The 21,126-nt window shown below is 48.2% G+C and overlaps 1 protein-coding gene across 5 annotated transcripts in view; it reads left to right on the forward strand.

Moving 5' to 3' along the window:
* The window catches only part of LOC112225179 (plakophilin-4), a 113,670-nt gene that overhangs the window by 43,290 nt on the left and 49,254 nt on the right, over positions 1–21,126 (forward strand). For all 5 annotated transcript variants that reach the window (XM_024388867.2, XM_024388868.2, XM_024388869.2 and 2 more), the window contains 5 exons: positions 1,747–1,859; positions 12,878–12,912; positions 15,876–16,001; positions 16,665–16,867; positions 17,311–17,860. In XM_024388867.2, coding sequence (XP_024244635.1) covers positions 1,747–1,859; positions 12,878–12,912; positions 15,876–16,001; positions 16,665–16,867; positions 17,311–17,860 — 1,027 coding nt within the window. The remainder of the gene's footprint in view (positions 1–1,746; positions 1,860–12,877; positions 12,913–15,875; positions 16,002–16,664; positions 16,868–17,310; positions 17,861–21,126) is intronic.

Consider the following 21,126-nt stretch of genomic DNA (forward strand, 5'->3'; position numbering starts at 1 on the left):
CTGTGTGGGTAGATTTGACAGGCAGTTTGGGGATGCACAGAAAAGTGTGGGCAGGGTAGGGCAGGCTTGGGTTTAACAGAGGTGTAATGTGGGTGAGGGCAGGCTGCTGGGTGCATGGGGATAGGTACAAGCTGTGGTTTGCACACACACACACACACACACACACAGGACAGGCTGTTAGATTGCGGGTGACAGACGGATGAGCAGTTACAAGATCACCGGGGACATACAGGCTTGATACCATTGGGGAACTTTTATTTATATTTTATTAAATAACCCGAAAAGAATAGCAAGTGGGATAAGGACAGGCTTGGGGTACAGAGCGTGGGTAGGACAGAAAATAAGTTTCCCTCGTTTATTCTATACGTCTCTAAAGCGGCTGCCGCAAAGGATTTATTGATCATTTCCTTCTAAGTATATCAGTGTCAGTCTTCCTGTCAGGACAGAGGGCTGTAATATACTCTACAGAGGGGTCTGTTTCTGTCCCCGTTCCGGAGTAGTATCCTCTGTTCTGTGTCTGCTAGCGGCGGGAGCAGAGCCACCGTGTAGATGTTCCTACTTCCTGAGGAAACTGCAGCGTGGCCTGTTTCTCTGTCTCTGTCTCTCTCTGTGTGGAGCGGCAGGGCTTAGCAGAGCTCCCCTCTCCCCTCTCTGCAGCAGCCAGGCTGCACATGGCCACTACTGAGCCAGGGGAGGGCACAAGGCAATGCAAGGCAGGCGGAGGAGGAGGGGAAGGAGGGAGGGAGGGCGGGCGGGAGGGGGAGCACTAGCTAACGCTCTCTTCTGAGCCAAATGAGTCTCCAGTCAAGAGAGACATTCTCGTGGCACCTCCAGAAGTTAAAGAGGGGTGGTGGAGATGAGGCGTGAAGCGTGGGCAGCCTGAAGCCACCGGGACAGTGGCTTACTTCCTCTGGAGGAGTAGAGGGCTGTGACTGGCTACAGTTATATGGAAGGGGCTATAGCTGGGCTGGGGAGAGAGAGCTAGTCTAGCTAGATTATTGCCTATTAAGGTGAGTGGGAATGGGTCTGTGTACATGAGAGAAAGAGAGAGAGAAACAGACTGAGTCCCGGGATGTCTGTGTGTGACAGAGCGGGGGTGGCATGGGTGCAAGGAAAGGGCTGTGTGTGATGTATGGTTGTAGTAGTAGTGTGTGTGTGTGTGTGTGTGTGTGTGTGTGTGTGTTATGTATACATGTAGGTCTAGTAGTGTACTGTGTGTCCGCGCGCTTGTATATGTGAGGCTCTCTTCCTGTGACATGCTGCAGTGCGTGAAGCCAGGCTGAGACACAGAGAAAGAGAGCCCAGGTAGAACCCTAAGGCAGGCAGCCTCACTGGGGTTCGATAATTAGAAAAGTCAGATGCTGCTTCCTGCATTGCTCCCTGCGGACAAGCTAGTAGAAGCAAGGCTGAATAACACTGTTTTTTTGCCCAGGCTAAAGTGGTACTTCAATCTCTGTGTGGGTTGTGCATTGTGATGGACATGTGGGACTGTGTGCGTGTGGTGTTTTTGTACGTCCTCTATGGCGCGGCGTCTGTACATGCGTCTGTTCCTCAGAGCTGGCAAACTGTTATCCTTCCTCCTCGTCGGCATCATCTTCATCCGTGTAGTTTCATTTGAACCTTTTATTGAACCAGAAAATCCCACTCAGACTGGAATATCTGTTTTACAAGGGAGCCATTCTGTAAGGCATGGCATCTCTGACCTTGTGTTCCCGTCTCTGTCTTGTCTTTACTGTCCTTCTGCAGGAGCTCCAGTTTGAGAGGCTGACCAGGGAGCTGGAGGTGGAGAGACAGATTGTGGCCAATCAGCTGGAAAGATGCAGACTTGGGGCCGAATCGCCAGACACTGCTAGCGGCAGGTAATGAGCACACACACATGCATATATACACACATACACATGCGTGCATGAAAGCACACACACTCACAGAGAGCCTACATGCTGGTCATAGCTTGGCACATAGCTACTTCCTCAGGCGCAGCAGTGGGCCGTAGTTTAGCATCTTGGCACAGGAATACAGTGGCGGCGAATTGACGTCTAAATGGACTGTGTATATGGAACAGAGATGACGACGTCATCCTAGATGTTCTCATCGATTCACCTTTCAGTTTGACGAGCCATGACATTGCTGCGGAAAACAAACACACACAGTATGTTGTCTATGGTAGCAGATGTTGAAAAATGGTTGATGTGGACAGTAACAGGGGCTGTGTTTCAAAATCATAAAAGACACACCTTCGCCTTGTGCCCTTGGGGGAATCCCCGCGGCCATCTTTGTCGCTGTTTAGCCAAGCAAGGGAAGTTGGCTGTGTAAGACCCTGGGCCCTCGTTTTTGATCGAGTTTGCGAGTGTACGATTATGTTCTTAACTGACTGGCCTAGTTATTAAATAAAGTTTCAATAAAACAAAATAAAAATGTTCTGAAACGCCCCAATAATTCAATTGGCGATGATTGTACATCAGCTAAGAAAAGTCAGCCAATACTTAAAACCAACATTCATTTAGAGAAGTCAACATACAAGTGTAAGTTAAAAAAAAAAAACTCATGTAAATAAGTTAGAAATTGTGCTACTAATGCACATGACGGCTCAAACACGTGTCATAAAAGTAAGGATGTTTTTGTTTGGTTAGCTTTTTGGAAACGTTAGCTTGCGCGCCACTTTCCCCCTGACACTTATACATTGTAATTTTCAATTTGACCTGATATAGTAGGACGGCTAACATTCGATGCCTGCGCATGCGTTGTCTTCTAAGCCAAGATATGAAATGCGATCATAATTGACTGTAGCGCAAGTAAGGCACACAATAGTTCCATGGTGAAAACACAACCGTGGGATGAACGAGTGACACATTCCCAGGGCAAGAGCGGTCCATTTCAAATTCATTCATTCTTCCCTCGCCCTGCACGTGTCAACTCCTCAGACGTCATGATCCGTCATCAGAAGTGTCCACTTCATTTGAGGGATGAGGGGGGGGGGTGTCTTTTAAGTGTTTGGAATGCAACCAGGGAGAAACGGCTGGATGTTCACTGCTCGGGCCTCATTTATATCGCACGAAGAACGCAATATAACTGAACAAAATGTTGATCTTGCGTCGATTTACAAATTGCGCCGTTGCACACGTATTTTTGCTAGGCATTTTGCGTTGCGTATAAATGAGCCTTTGGTGAAGTGCTACTGTACTGTATAGGTTATAGCTAGCAGCCCTTGGGTTGCTGCCTGGGCTGAGCTGGGCTAGAGGAAGTATTCAGTCAAAACGGCGTGCTGTTTCCGCCTCACGGACCACCACACACAAATATGTCCATGAGAGGCTTCATTAATCACGTTAGCCAATAGGGTTGGGGCGATTTTGCGATCGCGTCGTCTATCGATGATGTTTGACAGCCATGGTTGATGGTGAGGACATCGCGGTGTCACAAACTATGTCACTGAGGTTTGGTGGACGTCCTTGTGTCATATTCTTTCCATAAAAAAAGAAGAAGAATGATTTAACGCTGCTCAGAGGGATGTTCAACGTTTGAGATGTTTTTTTTTTTAGAACCGAGCCCCAATTGGTGCCACTCCAGAACTTTATCCTAGTGTTTTTTTGTTAGCTCCTTGCACTTAATGATGCTGTTTGTTGAGATATGCTCTCTAATAAACTCTGGGGCTTTCCAGAAAAAGGTGTATTTAATCTGAGATCACATGACACTTTAGTTGCACACAGGGGGACTCCATTCAACTAATGGTGTGACTTCTGAAGGTAATCGGTTGCACCAGTTTATTTAGTGGTGTCACAGCAAAGGGTGTGAGTACTTACACAATCAAGACTTTAACGTTTTTTATTTATAAATAACTTTGAAAAATATGCTTTAAAAAAAATGTCTCACTTGAACATTAGACTTTTTTCTGTAGATCAGTGACAGACATTAAATCCATTTTAATGACGGGTAACACAATAAAATGTGGAAATGTCGAAAAGGAGGGGGGTGAATAGTTATGCAAGGCACTGTATATTGTAGAAAGAGCGGAAAGCACCAAAGATGTGCAAAATGTCAGATAGGGCCTAACGTCGTTTTTTTCCCTGTCCTGGTTTGTTTGAAAATCGTCATTTCCTTTTTCTCCCCGTTACCCATTCGATTTGAATGTTACTTTTCGGCCTAGGCACAGCCTACTCTAATAATCAACCATTAAATTAATCTACAGGCCTAACGAAGTTCCATCGCAGAAAGTTGTTTGCAATTAGCTTAAATAAAAACATAGCTGGTACAGTAATAACGAGAGAGAGAACAAACAATCGCAAGATGGACTAAACAAATATGACGTTTCAACAAACCGGGTCCATTTCTGCTTTACTTGACCAAAGTATCAGCAAAATAAATTGTAACAACCGGGAAATCAAACATACAGTAATATAGGCTTACACATCGGCTATGCTACTGTTTACGTTCAAATTGCTGAGCTTTTCCTGTCTGGCTAACTCTCCTCACTGCATGCTCACGTTGAGATGCTATATGTGCGTCATCTTGTGTTGCTGGATTTATTTAAGAAACTGTTGAGGTTTTTTTACGTCCCTAAATGAGACCCTGTTCGGCTAAATAGTGCGTTACTTTTGACGACGCGCTGGTCAAAAGTAGTGCACTATATACGGAATAGGGTGCCATTGGTGACGTACCCTGTATCTAATTGGAAGATATGGTTTGAAGTAATCCACCTATGCAGCATTGGATAACAGTGAATTTTTTGGGGGGGGATCATACCTCTTTGGTGTTGCTGTTTGAAGAACGTGATGATGTGCTGTTGAGTAGGAATGTTAATTGTGAAATGCGGCTGGGGAAAATAAGAGAGGAGGTTAATGGCCTGTGACTTTTGAGGGGAAATTGCTTAATGGACACATTTTAGTGGCTCCTATTAATACCGGGGTTCTCTGTTGGTTTGTGCATATCGCAGCTTTTATTAAGTCAAGTCAGTCAGGGATGCACCGTGCTGCTGTGAGAAGATTATTATCGGTCTGGTGTCTTGACTAATGGAAAAGGCATGTCAGGTTGTGTGGGACACTGTCCGCGTCTGAAATGATACCCCATGTAGTGCACTACTTTTGACCGTAGGGAGTAGGGTGCAATTTCGGACACACCCAGTGGACACAATGTGTTATGTTGATGAAATGCTCTCTCTTTGTGGCTCGCCCGTTGCCAGTATAGTTCTATGTGGGTATAGTGCTTCCGCTCTTGAAAGTAGAGTGTACCCTGATTCATGAAAGCTCCTTTCGTGACTAGTAATAACCCCGAGGTCCTCACATGAGGCATCTCCTCGTCCAATAGCAGCACTCAGTGTGAGTGTCCATTACAGCTCTCAGGGCTCAGCGAGCTGCAGATAGAGAGAGGCGTGGCCAGAGAGTCTCCAAACAAAGGCTGTCCTACAGGGGAAATTGTTGTCAAAATTGGCAACCGGGCTATTTGCTGCTATTTCCTCCACAAGAGGCTTCTGCAGCCTCAATGAGAGTGGATCTAGTCATGATATTGATCCCATTTGTTGACGTTAGCAAGGTACAAGTACCATTTTCTCCCTACAGGACAGGGGAAATTTCCTCTGGTCATATTCTCAGCTCTCACAATCGGTAAAGGCCTACATCATAACAGGGTGTGGTTTTACGGGGTTATTTTCAACCTGGTCACTTCTACACAATGAATTCCAATCATGTGATGGCCATGGGTAGTTGGAAGAGGTTGTGGCCTTTTGGCGACCCTAACAAGAGTAATGGGCTTTGGGGAGGTCATATTATGTCCAGGATAGCCTGGTGGCCAGAGAGTTGTGTGGTGCTGCCTGCACTGTACTGTCTGCGGTGCCTTTTGGACCTGTTAACCTTTGGGGGGGGGGGAGTATATATATTAGTGTATATACATAGATGTTTGTTCTTGTATTCTGTCAGAAAAGGACGTGTCACTTTCAGAAAAACATATTGGTCAAGCTCAGACATTTTTATGTTCATTTTACAACCTATTAGGTGCATAATCCTAACAGGGTGGAAAAGTGGAGCCTGAATGAGCCATAGCGAGTGAGCGAGATTGAGCTAGCATAATGGTGAACACTTGAACATGAGTTTAACTTCTCTATCAAACATAGTTTTTACATTTTGAAACGTGGCTAATTTACTCTATCGTTTAGCGTAACAGGATGGAAATGTATGAGTGTGACATACAGACCGGCAACATGAAACGTGGAAAAATAGATCCAACTGAGTATTTATATTTATTTACCTTTGCACTATTGTTTTTCCCACCAAAGAAATGTCGAAGCTTCCTGAATGTGGTGTCATTGTAGGAAGGGGTTGTTTTCTTAAATGGAGAATTACAACAAACTAACAGGGTGGAGAGCGATATCAGAGACACGGAGCACATCTTAAATTAAATCATAATAATGAATACAATAATCATGAAAAACATGTTATTGATGACTAGGAAAAACGTTGATGATTGATGACTTGGAAAAACGTCATTGATGACAACAACTAGGACTATGGTAGTCCTAGAATAAATATTTTATTATTTTATGCCTAGTATGTCTTGTGGAAGTTGATGAATAACACCCGGGGACATGGCAAAAACACATCCACTGAAAAAAGAGTTGAAAAAAAAACAGCATTCAACTCCCTTTCAAGATCCATATATGTATTTTTTTTTAAGGTACCTTACATTTACCCTTTTGGGATCTACATTTTACACTAAATAAGAAGTGATGTTTCCTGGGGACAGAAAAGGCCTTTTGGGAATGACCCGACCGTATTCTAGGAATGGCCCGACTGGCTGTGGAGGGCTGGGAAACACTCCCTGTACTGAATGAAGGATGTTGAACACTAACTGGTTGGTACTGACTGTACAATCTGGGTAAAGCTCCTTGTACTAATGACTGAGGAGGGCTGGGTAACGCTTCCTGTACTGTACTGAGGAGGGCTGGTTAACGCTCCCTGTACTGTACTGAGGAGGGCTGGGTAACGCTTCCTCTACTGTACTGAGGAGGGCTGGGTAACGCTTCCTCTACTGTACTGAGGAGGGCTGGGTAACGCTCCCTGTACTGTACTGAGGAGGGCTGGGTAACGCTTCCTGTACTGTACTGAGGAGGGCTGGGTAACGCTTCCTGTACTGTACTGAGGAGGGCTGGGTAACGCTCCCTGTACTGTACTGAGGGCTGGGTAACACTTCCTGTACTGTACTGAGGAGGGCTGGGTAACGCTCCCTGTACTGTACTGAGGAGGGCTGGGTAACGCTCCCTGTATTACTGACTGAGGAGGGCTGGGTAAAGCTCCCTGTATTACTGACTGAGGAGGGCTGGGTAATGCTTCCTGTACTGTACTGAGGAGGGCTGGGTAATGCTTCCTGTACTGAGGGGGCTGGGTAACGCTCCCTCAACTGTACTGAGGAGGACTGGGTAACGCTTCCTGTACTGAGGGGGGCTGGGTAACGCTCCCTCAACTGTACTGAGGAGGGCTGGGTAATGCTTCCTGTACTGAGGGGGGCTGGGTAACGCTCCCTCAACTGTACTGAGGAGGAATGGGTAACGCTTCCTGTACTGACTGAGGGGGCTGGGTAACGCTCCCTCAACTGTACTGAGGAGGAATGGGTAACGCTTCCTGTACTGAGGAGGGCTGGGTAACGCTCCCTGTAATGTACTGAGGAGGGCTGGGTAACGCTCCCTGTAATGTACTGAGGAGGGCTGGGTAACGCTCCTGTACTGTACTGAGGAGGGCTGGGTAACGCTCCCTGTACTGTACTGAGGAGGACTGGGTAACGCTCCCTGTACTACTGTACCGAGGAGGGCTGGGTAGCGCTTCCTCTACTGTACTGAGGAGGACTGGGTAACGCTTCCTCCTGTACTGAGGGGGCTGGGTAACGCTCCCTTAACTGTACTGAGGAGGACTGGGTAACGCTTCCTGTACTGAGGGGGCTGGGTAACGCTCCCTCAACTGTACTGAGGTGGACTGGGTAACACTTCCTGTACTGTACTGAGGATGGCTGGGTAACGCTCCCTGTATTACTGACTGAGGAGGGCCGGGTAACGCTTCCTGTACTGTACTGAGGAGGGCTGGGTAACACTCCCTGTACTGTACTGAGGAGGGCTGGGTAACGCTCCTGTACTGTACTGAGGAGGGCTGGGTAACGCTCCCTGTACTGTACTGAGGAGGGCTGGGTAACGCTCCCTGTACTGTACTGAGGAGGGCTGGGTAACGCTCCCTGTACTGTACCGAGGAGGGCTGGGTAGCGCTTCCTCTACTGTACCGAGGAGGGCTGGGTAACGCTTCCCCTACTGTACTGAGGAGGGCTGGGTAGCGCTTCCCCTACTGTACTGAGGAGGGCTGGGTAACGCTTCCCCTACTGTACCGAGGAGGGCTGGGTAGCGCTTCCTCTACTGTACTGAGGAGGGCTGGGTAACGCTTCCTCTACTGTACTGAGGAGGGCTGGGTAACGCTTCCTCTACTGTACTGAGGAGGGCTGGGTAACGCTTCCTCTACTGTACTGAGGAGGGCTGGGTAACGCTCCCTGTACTGTACTGAGGAGGACTGGGTAACGCTCCCTGTACTGTACCGAGGAGGGCTGGGTAACGCTCCCTGTACTGTACTGAGGAGGACTGGGTAACGCTCCCTGTACTGTACTGAGGAGGGCTGGGTAACGCTCCCTGTACTGTACTGAGGAGGACTGGGTAACGCTCCCTGTACTGTACCGAGGAGGGCTGGGTGACGCTTCCTGTACTACTGTACTGAGGAGGGCTGGGTAACGCTCCCTGTACTGTACTGAGGAGGACTGGGTAACGCTTCCTCTACTGTACTGAGGAGGACTGGGTAACGCTTCCTCTACTGTACTGAGGAGGACTGGGTAACACTTCCTGTACTGTACTGAGGAGGGCTGGGTAACGCTTCCTCTACTGTACTGAGGAGGACTGGGTAACACTTCCTGTACTGTACTGAGGAGGGCTGGGTAACGCTTCCTGTACTGTACTGAGGAGGGCTGGGTAACGCTTCCTGTACTGTACTGAGGAGGGCTGGGTAACGCTTCCTCTACTGTACTGAGGAGGGCTGGGTAACGCTCCCTGTACTGAGGAGGACTGGGTAACGCTTCCTCTACTGTACTGAGGAGGACTGGGTAACGCTTCCTCTACTGTACTGAGGAGGACTGGGTAACACTTCCTGTACTGTACTGAGGAGGGCTGGGTAACGCTTCCTCTACTGTACTGAGGAGGACTGGGTAACACTTCCTGTACTGTACTGAGGAGGGCTGGGTAACGCTTCCTGTACTGTACTGAGGAGGGCTGGGTAACGCTTCCTGTACTGAGGAGGGCTGGGTAACGCTTCCTGTACTGTACTGAGGAGGACTGGGTAACGCTTCCTGTACTGTACTGAGGAGGGCTGGGTAATGCTTCCTGTACTGTATTGAGGAGGGCTGGGTAATGCTTCCTGTACTGTACTGAGGAGGGCTGGGTAACGCTTCCTGTACTGTACTGAGGAGGGCTGGGTAATGCTTCCTGTACTGTACTGAGGAGGGCTGGGTAATGCTTCCTGTACTGTACTGAGGAGGGCTGGGTAATGCTTCCTGTACTGTACTGTACTATGGAGGGCTGGGTAATGCTTCCTGTACTGTACTGAGGAGGGCTTGGTAATGCTTCCTGTACTGTACTGTACTGAGGAGGGCTGGGTAATGCTTCCTGTACTGTACTGAGGAGGGCTTGGTAATGCTTCCTGTACTGTACTGTACTGAGGAGGGCTGGGTAATGCTTCCTGTACTGTACTGAGGAGGGCGGGGTAATGCTTCCTGTACTGTACTGAGGAGGGCTTGGTAATGCTTCCTGTACTGTACTATACTGAGGAGGGCTGGGTTGCGCTTCCGGCTCCCTGTGTGTCGTGAAGCAGCCTACAGGGCTAAGCCATCAGCATCATCAGTTAGTGCGAGAGAGAGTCGTTGGCATCCCACTCTGGGATCAACACACACCCAGCATCTCCTCCACATCCCTATAAAAATGGAAGAGATTTTCCTCGTCCTAATGTCACAGCGTTTTTTTCTCAATAGGCCATTCGGCCCATCAATGAGGTGACGTCATGCTCAAGTGTTCTGATAAGGCTCATTCAATTTCATTACACCTCCAGGACAGCAGCAGTCCTTCATATCAGTCATCTGGGCTGGTACGACTTGATCAGCGAGACTTTCTGAGTGGGTTGAGACTGATGAGGAGACCTCCCACCCGGGGAATGGAAGCTCCAGATACAGATCTAGGATCAGCTTCCCTTCCTCCAACCCTAAGCTTAACCATTAGTGGGGAAATGATAAACTGACCCAAGATCATTGTCTAGGGGGCAATTTCACCCTACACTGGAATGGAAGACGTAAACCCTTCCCCTTTGTAGCCTACTTCCAGAGCGATATGATTGTGAGCTTGAAGCTGGAATCATTAACGGTGGAACAGCCACGTCCGTTTGACATATTGCAACAGCAACGAAGCTACTGCAAACAACAAACACTCTTTTTTTCCCCCTCAGACATCATTGCACTTGCCATAGAAAAGCAGAATATGGTAGGCCTACTGCAAGATAAAATACATCCGCGTTGCGTGGCGCTCCTCACCTCCGTTTCGTCATCAAAAACGATAAAGACGGCGGTGGGGTGGGACCGTGGCGCTGCTCTTCTTCCTGTCAGGGATGGGTTTGCTTGTCATGTTTGTGAGTATCAGTAGTTTACTGCCTGGGTCTCCCTCTGCCCACCCAGGTGGCTGTGACTGTGAGATGGGTCTGGGTATGATGGTAGCAGGAGTTTGGGTCCGCATCCCAAATGGGACCCTATTCCCTATATAGTGCGCTGCTTTTGACCTTGTTCAAAAGTAGTGCTCTTTTAAAGGAAATAGAGTGGCATATGGGACGCAGCCTATGCCACTTCATCTGCCATGGCTCAATGGAGCATACCTCTCCTCGATTCCTCTTTTAATTGCCCGCATCTCGTTGGCATGCCGATCGCCCTCCCCTTATTCTAGAAGCTCATTTAACATCCCCTCGAATGGTAAGATTCAGCGAGCGAACGGCAGCAGCAGGGTCATGGCAATAATGACCCGCTAAGATATTTCATTTGAATGCACAGGGGCGGGAACCCTGCTTTAAGGTCCAGCGCTCAAACAATTCTTCTCTTTGACTCATTAGAAATTACCACGATGTCCTTTTCGCTAAAGATCATTTTCTTATGTAATTGAAGCTGTCTGGGTCCAAGGTAGCTGTTAGATCAACCTTTTTTTACAGTGTGTTTTAGTTTAGTTCTTCTGTGCTCTGAGGGGTCTTCCCTTAAAATCAGCTTGAAGTGGCTGAGGTTTGCAATAGGGGAGCCGCTCAGGGCCTGGTGTTATGGCCGCTCTCATTGACGAGAAGAATTAATCACATTTCCTCTCCCAGACAGAGAGTTCATCCCAAATGGCACCCTATTCCCTACATAGTGCACTACTTATGACCAGGCAAAAGTAGTGGGTCCAAGGTAGTGGTCAATATAGGGGATAGGGTGCCATTTGCGATTCACAGCAGAGTTTGAGCTGCCTGCCTGCTCACCTTCCCACTGATCCAGGAACAGGCAGGAATGACCCCGCCATCCATCACACTCCCCGCCTATAGATCCATTTGGCTCTGCTTTCCCAGCAGGCTCTGATCAGAAGTAGTGCACTACACAGGGAATAGGGTACCATTTGAGACTCAAGCCTCGGTGTTTGTCTGAGGGCCATGATGTGTTTTTAAAATGGACCTTCTCTCCGGCCGCCAAGCATTTATACCTCATTATTCCTGGGAGACAACTGCAGCTCTATCGCTGAGAAATGTGTGTACGCTCAACATGCAGTAAATCAGAGCGGTCAGATGTGTGTGTACGTGTGAGCGCGTGTCTGTCTATCTGCATCCATCTGTATGTGTGTCCGTCCATGCCTGTGCGTCCAGGTGTGTGTGTGTACACGGGTCATGCTTGCCTGCTTCCTTCCATCTGTGTGTTTTATCCTCGGCGGCTCATTGCCGTTTTTGCCGCGAGATCAATATGTTTTCTATTTACTGTACCAGCGCTGCCCTACAGTCTCAGAGCCTCAGCCAGGATGAATTGCCAAACCTGACCTTTTCCGTTTATTCGCAAAGTGTGTTTCTCAAGCACCGACGAGGATGAAAAATAACCGCCGCAAACCTCAGGGAAAAGGATGATCCTACTCGTACTCTGTCTGTCGTGGCAGGAAAGATCACCTTCACAACTAGAGAGGCTAGAGAGAAAAGGGGGATGCCTAGCAATATCAACGTATTTATTCTACTGTAAATGAGAAGTCCTTGAGCCATGGGACATGTTCATCTCTTACTGTAAATTGCAATTCCACTACTGATATGTAGCGAGCAGTGTTTCTGTCTGTCCCCCTAACTGTTCTGCCTAATGTGGTTTCTATTTCAGTTGTACAACTGAATGCATTCAACTGAAATGTGTCTTCCGCATTTAACCAAACCCTCTGAATCAGAGAAACAACCATTTTGAATTTCATTTCCATTTTTTGGTTGTACACTTTTTATGTGTATGGAGGCATATTCTGCATTGCCATAACAATTCTCTCTGTTTCTTTCTATGTTTCGTCCGGTCCATTATTGCGTCTGCACTTAAGAGGGGCCATTCCATTTCATCTTTACAGTGAATGTTTGCGCAGGTCCCAAACGGCACCCTATCGTCTTACATAGTGCACTACTTTTGACCAGAGTCCTATGGGCCCTATAGGGAATAGGGTGCCATTTGAGACACACGTTTATCTAAAGCGCAATTGAATAGGCCCTACATACTCAACTGGCGGACCGCCGACCAGATCCAGAACCAGAACGGGGTCAATCCTATCTAACTCCTCCTTCTCTCTGTTTTTGTCTTACAGCTCGTCTGAGAAGTCTCTCCCCTGGAGATCTGCAGGTAAGGACTGCTCCTCTTTCCTTACCTACACTGTGCCACTGTTCCAAATGGCGCCCTATTCCCTTTATAGTGCCCTACTTTCCACCAAAAGTAGTGCACTTGTGAATCAGGTGCCGTTTGGGTTGCATCCCATGTCACCAATCACCATATGTAGACACACGTATTATTTTTAAACACTGAAAAGCATACCATTATTACCATAGATAATGTATGTCGTACGGCTGCTGACTGAACTGATCAGTCTCCTCTGGCACATTTCAAATTTGATACTTATCTCGCGTTAATCCCACCCTCTCAAACCTGAATACCTTCCCACTTTCCCTCCTCTCCAACTCCCCGAGATGACCCCCCCAAAAAAAGAAATAGATGTTTTTATTGTCACATACTTAACGGATCCCCAGACACTTTGCCACTGCTGCTGGAATTGATGAAGTGCATTTTACTGGTGTGTTTCATGGCTTATTAGCTGTATAATGGAATAAGTGAATCGGCGCGGTCGTCATTCATCTTTTATTGCGGATCTTGTCAGAGGGACCCTATGGGGTTACGATTGTACATATGCACTGGGAATGTTAATATAGCTTGCCCCGGTATGGTTTTGAATTTTTCACTCGCTCCAGTCGGTTTGTTGCTGAAAAGAATTACTAGCAGAGGGATACAATAACAACAAGCACATGGGTTTCAAATGGCACCCTATTCTCTAGAATAGAATGCATAAGGTTCTGGTCAAAAGTAGTGCCCTGTGTAGGGAAAGGGGTGCCATTTGGGGGCGCATGCTATTTGGATGAGTATTGATTTCCTTATTGTAGTTGATAAATCGTCGTTAGCCAACGGTAATGTGTTTTTCTAATCCAAATGTGAAGCAGAAATGATAGCTGACGTTTATTGATATTAAGTGAGCGACAGGCTGTGTGGATGAGGAGAGAGGACCGTTGTTTGCTCAGTGTTTTAATCAACTGTCTAGCCGTAATGGTGTGAGTTAATAACCAGGGTATTATTTTGTCTTCCTTAGATTGGAACTCCTCCACCCTGCATTATGTTGAGTTGGAGGCCTACGCCCCAAATGGCGCCCTACTCCCAATATAGTGCACCACTTTTAAGCTAGAGCCCTACGGGGGGCTCTCTGGGCCCGGGTCAAAAGTGGTGCACTATATAGGGAATTTGGTGGCGTTTGGGACGCAGACACAAAGTCTTATGGGTGAGAGAGTGTGATTGCAGTGGAATGAGCTGCAGTGTGCTGCTGTAGAGGATAATGACTATGTCTGGCTGGGCTGCTTATTACCCTCCTGGGCTCACGCCCCATTCGCCAGTCGCCAGGCTGTCAATTAAAGTAGGAAGTGTTACTGTGGAGATAGGCTTTCGTTCACCTCGAGCACTGGGGCGGCACAGTCACAGGTTGTGTCCCGAATGTCACCCTACTTCCCTAATAACCTGTACTACTTTTATCCTTGAGCCCTTTGTGACGGATGCACACTTTAATCCCATGATTCAGGGGGAGGGGTCGGAGGGATGTAACACTCTTTCATTGCGTACAGTCTCATTTCTCAAACAGGTTCAGTAAAGATGCCCTGAGGGCAGAAATGAACAAATAAAACGTCAGACAGGTTCACTGTCTGAAAGGTTCCTCCTAATATGCTGTGTGGAGGGGGGGGTGAAGCGTCGCACAGGACACAGACCGGTTGAATCAACGCTGTTTCCACGGCGTTCTAACCCACGTTGGACAAAACGTGGAATAGACCTTGCACGCTGGGCTGTTTTTGTGGGGAATACAGCTGCTGTAATGGGCAGAAGCGAAACCCCTATCAGATCCTTTCCCGTTGTTGTTCTGTGAATTCTGCTTTTAGCCATTTCCTTTTTATCCTCCTCTTTTATGACGTTTGCCGCCATGGAATTCAGTCACGCGGCGAGCATGGCCTTTTGAAAAATGTAAGTGTCCGCCTCGCAGCGCACAGTGAAATAGCGGTAATTTCACATCCACCATAATAATTGCAGCAGCAGAATTGACTGAGGTACCGTAGTTGCAGCCAATCCGTACCCCTAGAGGCGCCGGCGGCGTCGAGTGGAGACGGTGGACCCCTGGCAAAGAAACGGGTGGCTGAGACACAAGTGGGAGCACAAGCCGCCAGGCCGTCAAACCAGCGAGGCTTCGGTGTTAACAGGTCTGTGCAAACAGCCACAACAGAGGTCTCGTTCTCCGTGAAATCCAGCCTCCCTCCTCATCCATACATGTATGCCAGCCAACAAGGCCCCTCCCTCCAGATCAATGCCAATGCGTGCGTCCCAATGTCCCAGCTGTTGGAGCGGAGCTCATTCACACCTGTCGCGCTTAACTCGATGTTGATTGCGGAGCAACATTGGGCAGCAGCCTATGAGATTACTGGTGTAATTCTTCCTCCTCGTCGCCTCACTGGCTGCTCTCATGGCGTGTGTACCAAATCGCACCCCATTCCCTATATCTCCCTATGGGGGCCCTGGTGAAAAGTAGTGCACTGCATAGGGAATAGGGTGCCATTTGGGACGGAACCCGGGGAAACTTTATAGTTTGGAAACCGTTTTCGAGGGAGGATTTTCATCAGTGTCCTGGCACCGCAAAATACGAGCACAACAAATGTCTTAGTATGATAACAAATAGGAACAATTCTGGAATTTACACGAGTGTGAAAGGAATGTGGTGGAATTGATGTTATTGCCCTGAAGTGAAATCTTTTCACTTCTATTTACCCTCTCTTGCAATTGGACTGTCTTCTGCTCCTCCATATGTATACCGCTATATATATTCCATTTAGCAGACTTAAAAAAAAAAAAATCCAAAGTGACTTAACATAGTGTGTACACTACATTTTCCTATTGGTACATATACCTATGGGTGGCCCCCAGCGGGAATTGAAGCCACAATTCTTACGTTGCCATTCTCTGCCTGCTGGACCACACAGGCAGCACTGACTTCGTTCTCCCTTTCCCAGATGCCTCGACCTCGGGGGAGTCCAAGTCTCGGGTGACGGACAGCTCTCAGTCGCCCACCTACCGCCTCAGAACAGAGCAGGAGCAGGTGGTCCTCTATTCCCCAGAGCAGAACTCGCTCCATGAAAGTGAGGGTCTAATGCAGCTAATTACTAATGCAGCCTCGGGTTCCACTGTGGTGCTGCTCTCTGTCTCTCTCTCTCTCTTTCTCTCTCTCTCTCTCTCTCTCTCTCTCTCTGTCTCTCTCTCTTTCTCTCTCTCTCTCTCTCTCTCTCTCTCTCTCTCTCTCTCTTTCTCTCTCTCTCTCTCTCTCTCTCTCTCTCTCTCTCTCTCTCTCTCTCTCTCTCTCTCTCTCTCTCTGTCTCTCTCTCTCTCTCTCTCTCTCTCTCTCTCTCTCTCTCTCTCTCTTCTCTCTCTTCTCTCTCTCTCTCTCTGTCTCTCTCTCTCTCTCTGTCTCTCTCTCTCTCTCTCTCTCTCTCTCTCTCTCTCTCTCTCTCTCTCTCTCTCTCTCTCTCTCTCTCTTTTTCTCTCTCTCGTTCTGTCTCCCTCCTTCCCTCTCTCTATAGTTTGAATGAGTCAGTGTATGCTACAGTGTGGAAGGGGAGGCAGGTGAAAACAGACACTGTGTGAGGTCATTAGCACTGTGTGGACTAGCTAAAGGTCATGTAGTGCTTTGAGGACACTCACACTGTCTCTCTCCACTCTCCCTCTCTCTCCCCTCCCTCACTATGTTTCTCTCTCTCCTTCTGTCCCTCTCGCCCTCCTTTCCTCTCTCCTTCTCTCTCTGTCAGGGTCTACAGGGAACTCCCGCAGCTCCACCCAGATGAACTCGTACTCAGACAGTGGCTACCAGGATGCCAGCAGCTACTACAGCAGCCAGAACCAGAATAATCTGGCCAAGGCCGAGCTGAGAATGCAGCACTCGTACCCAGGCACAGGCGGCACCTCCACCCTCCTGAGGACTGCCAGGGCTGAGGGCCAAGCTCAGGTCCAGGTACGGACACGGAGCAGAGGGCACACCGTCTGCGGCAGCCACGACCATGGAGTTGTTTAGAGGGCACACCGTCTGTGGCAGTCCCAGCCATAGAGTTGGATAGAGGGCCGCATGCTATCACAGAAGCGGAAATGGCGAAGATAGGAGATGAGCTCTCTAGTACATCTCTATGGTCGTGACTCAGACACTGACTGGTGTTGAGCACACAGATGCTACTGCCAGCTACACACAAGTCACAGGGAGATGGGGGGGAAGTTAGAGAAAAGAGAGATTAATAGAATCTAGAATACTCCCAAAAGACATAGATATAGATGTATATATAGACATAGATATTTGTTGAATGTCTAATGGAGATCACCGTAAATAGATGTTAGGGCTCTATTAAATGTGGTGTTAAAACGTGTGGGGGTTCCTCAGTAGTTTCTCCTTGTCCTTTCTGGCAGGCTCCGTTGTTAACCGCCGCAGCGCCGGGTCGAGCCATGAGGAGGGTGAGCTCGGTGCCCTCCAGGACCCAGTCCCCGGCCTACGGCAGCAGTGTGTCCCCCTCTCGCGGCTCCCTGAGGGCCACCATGAGTAGCAACTACGGTTCTCCCATCATGACGGAGCCCAAGCCCCTGTCCAGTATCTTCTCCACCACCCTGCCCTCGGCGCAGCGCGCCGGCTCCCCTTTCAACACCCAGAAGAGCTCCCCTGCAGCCCTGCGCCGCATGGGCAGCGCCAACTCCCGCTCGGGCAGCGCCAGCCGCGCCACCTCGCCCTACCTGGGGTCGGCATCGGGGCGCATGGGGTCTCCCTTAACGATGGTGGACGGCCCCCTCACCCAGCAGCCGGTGGGGTCGTCGGCGTCTCCGGTGCGCTCCAGCATGACGGCCCAGCCCCAGCACTATGGCTCCACTTTGCCTCGCTCGTTGATCCACCACGACGCAGACCCCTACGGAGCCCAGAGCTATGACGTCTACGAGAGGATGATCCCACGGCCTGACAACCTCACAGGTCCGTTCTTATGCCTTCCCCTTTGTACACAAATACCCAGAAGGCCATATAGATTTTATTTGATTTGATTTATTTCACCTTTATTTAACCAGGTAGGCTAGTTGAGAACAAGTTCTCATTTACAACTGCGACCTGGCCAAGATAAAGCATAGCAGTGTGAACAGACAACACAGAGTTACACATGGAGTAAACAATTAACAAGTCAATAACACAGTAGAAAAAAAAGAGAGTCTATATACATTGTGTGCAAAAGGCATGAGGAGGAAGGCGAATAATTACAATTTTGCAGATTAACACTGGAGTGATAAATGATCAGATGGTCATGTACAGGTAGAGATACTGGTGTGCAAAAGAGCAGAAAAGTAAATAAATAAAAACAGTATGGGGATGAGGTAGGTAAATTGGGTGGGCTATTTACCGATGGACTATGTACAGCTGCAGCGATCGGTTAGCTGCTCAGATAGCAGATGTTTGAAGTTGGTGAAGGAGATAAAAGTCTCCAACTTCAGTGATTTTTGCAATTCGTTCCAGTCACAGGCAGCAGAGAACTGGAACGAAAGGCGGCCAAATGAGGTGTTGGCTTTAGGGATGATCAGTGAGATACACCTGCTGGAGCGCGTGCTACGGGTGGGTGTTGCCATCGTGACCAGTGAACTGAGATAAGGCGGAGCTTTACCTAGCATGGACTTGTAGATGACCTGGAGCCAGTGGGTCTGGCAACGAATATGTAGCGAGGACCAGCCGACTAGAGCATACAGGTTGCAGTGGTGGGTGGTATTAAGGTGCTTTAGTAACAAAACGGATGGCACTGTGATAAACTGCATCCAGTTTGCTGAGTAGATTGGGTGTGCTCACTATCTCGAAGTGTCTACTCTCCCTACAGATAATACATGCATGCCTCCACAGAGCAGGAGATAATGTATGCGTCCCAAATTGTACCCTATTGCCTCTATAGTGCACTACTTTTGAAACAGAGCGCTGGTCAAAAGTAGTGCACTATATGCACTGAGTGAACAAAACATTAGGAATGCCTGCTCTTTCCATGACATAGACTGACGAGGTGAATCCAGGTGAAAGCTATGATCCCTTAGTGATGTCACTTGTTAAATCCACTTCAGTCAGTGTAGATGATGGGGAGGAGAGAGGATAAAGAAGGATTTTTACACCTTGAGACAATTGAGAAATGGATTGTTTATGTGTGCCATTCTGAGTGTGAATGGGCCAGACAAAATATTTAAGTGCCTTTGAACGGGGTATGGTAGCAGGTGCCAGGCACACCGGTTTGTGTCAAGATCTGCAACGCTGCTGGGTTTTTCACACTCAACAGCTTTTTGTGTGTATCAAGCACAGGAGGTTGGTGGCACCTTAATTGGGGAGGACGGGCTCGTGGTCATGGCTGGAGCAGAATGGGTGGAATGGTATCAACAACATCAAACACATGGTTTCCATGTGTTTGATGCCATTCCATTCGCTCCGTTCCAGCCATTCTTATGAGCCGTCCTCCCCTCAGCATCCTCCACTGGTGTCAAGAATGGTCCACCACCCAAAGGACATCCAGCCAACTTGTCACAACTGTGGGAACCATTGGAGTCAACACGCTTTTGACACCTTGCAGAGTCCGTGCCCCGGCGAATTGAGGCTGTTCTGACGATAAGTACGTTTAACGTCTTCTCCACTCCAGTCTGTGGCGCTGCTGTCAATGCTTTTCCATTGGCATGCTGCAACACACAGTGAGACACTGCACACAGCCCAGAGAGCCATTGTCTCCGTCCCAAATAGCACCCTATTTCTTACATAGTGCACTACTTTTGACCAGATCACTATGGACCCTGGTCAACCTCTGGTCCAAAGTGGCGCACTATATAGGGGGATAAGGTACCATTCGGGACGCGGGCCATGTCAGTCTGTGGCATGGGCCAAGGCCCCTTTCTCTCTCATGTAGACTCGCGTCATAAACCACAGGCCACTGTTTGAAGGGGAACGCCAGAGGGTTTGGCACGATCCATCCACTCGCACAGTTAGATATACTGCCATTGCACTAGAAGGAATGCAAATAGTCTTCCATCCATTGCGGAAAAACTCCTAGAGCTAGAGGTACTAGAAAATAGACTGGCGTTTCTAGGAATAACGTCTTGACATACCAAAGACAAAGCTCCTGTTTCGGCTTTGTTGTTTTGTGTACGTTATCCGATTTGATCCCAATTGCATAAATAAGATACGTGCGTTCAAGTCAAGTTAGATTTTGTTTCTCCTGTCAGGTTCATTTAAAATGAAGAAGGGTGCCAGCATGCCTGCCAGCATACCCTCCCCCTGAGATGAATCAGTGTGTTCTGGTTGACAGCTCCACTAAGTAATTCATATGTTGTGTGTTGATTGATAGATCTGTTGTAATTTCTCTTTGCGGTTGTCAGCCATAGGAGTGTGACTTGACATTTCAAACCCCCGTAAATACTAGCTGCTTGACAGGGAGTCTGTAGAAAGAATGCTAGAATAATTCTAGAATGATTGTCCTCTGTTGCTGCTGAGGCTTTATTTCTTCCACTGCATCAGAAATGAGCTGGAGACGTGAGGGTTGTGTAGTGCATGTTATCAGACATTTTCTTTTGAGTTTTTGTTCCTCTTTGGAAGAAAAGATCCCTGTGGTGCAAAACAGTTTAAATGAAATTATGTTCTATAATCATCTCACACTAGGGGATTCCCTTCCTGGTACAAAGCAGTATGGGAAACCAGGCTCAGCAACTTCAGAAAGTGTAATAAGAGGCGGTATACGGCCCAAATGGCACCCTATTCCCTACATAGTCCATTACTTCTGACCAGAGCCCTATGGGCCCTGATTGAAAGTAGTGCACTATGTAAAAAAAAAACAGTTGTGCACTATGAATAGGGTGCCATTAAGGATGCAACCATGTTTTCCACTCCAGAATCATTTCTGATATTTTGAGGCATTCTTGTATGAAACATAGTTGTTTAATGCAGGGTTCTCCAAGCCTGTGTCTAGAAAACTACCATTCTGTAAATTTTTACTTCAACCCTAATCTAGCACATGAACTGAACCAGGTTAGTTACAACTGGGTTGGAGCGAAAACCTACAGGAGGACAGCGCCCCAGGAACAGGGTTGGACACCCCTGGATTAGAGTGTTCCACTCAAAGCTAGAAACCAAGCATGCATTCGTGCTCTGGGCTGTTGGAAGAGAGTGGAACCGGATTCTCTGCTATTGTGAGCCGTTTATCACTACAGTAAGAGTTTGTCCTCTTCGTTTGTCCT

This window comes from Oncorhynchus tshawytscha, linkage group LG26 (assembly GCF_018296145.1).
Source record: "Oncorhynchus tshawytscha isolate Ot180627B linkage group LG26, Otsh_v2.0, whole genome shotgun sequence".
Classification (NCBI taxonomy): Eukaryota; Metazoa; Chordata; class Actinopteri; order Salmoniformes; family Salmonidae; genus Oncorhynchus; species Oncorhynchus tshawytscha.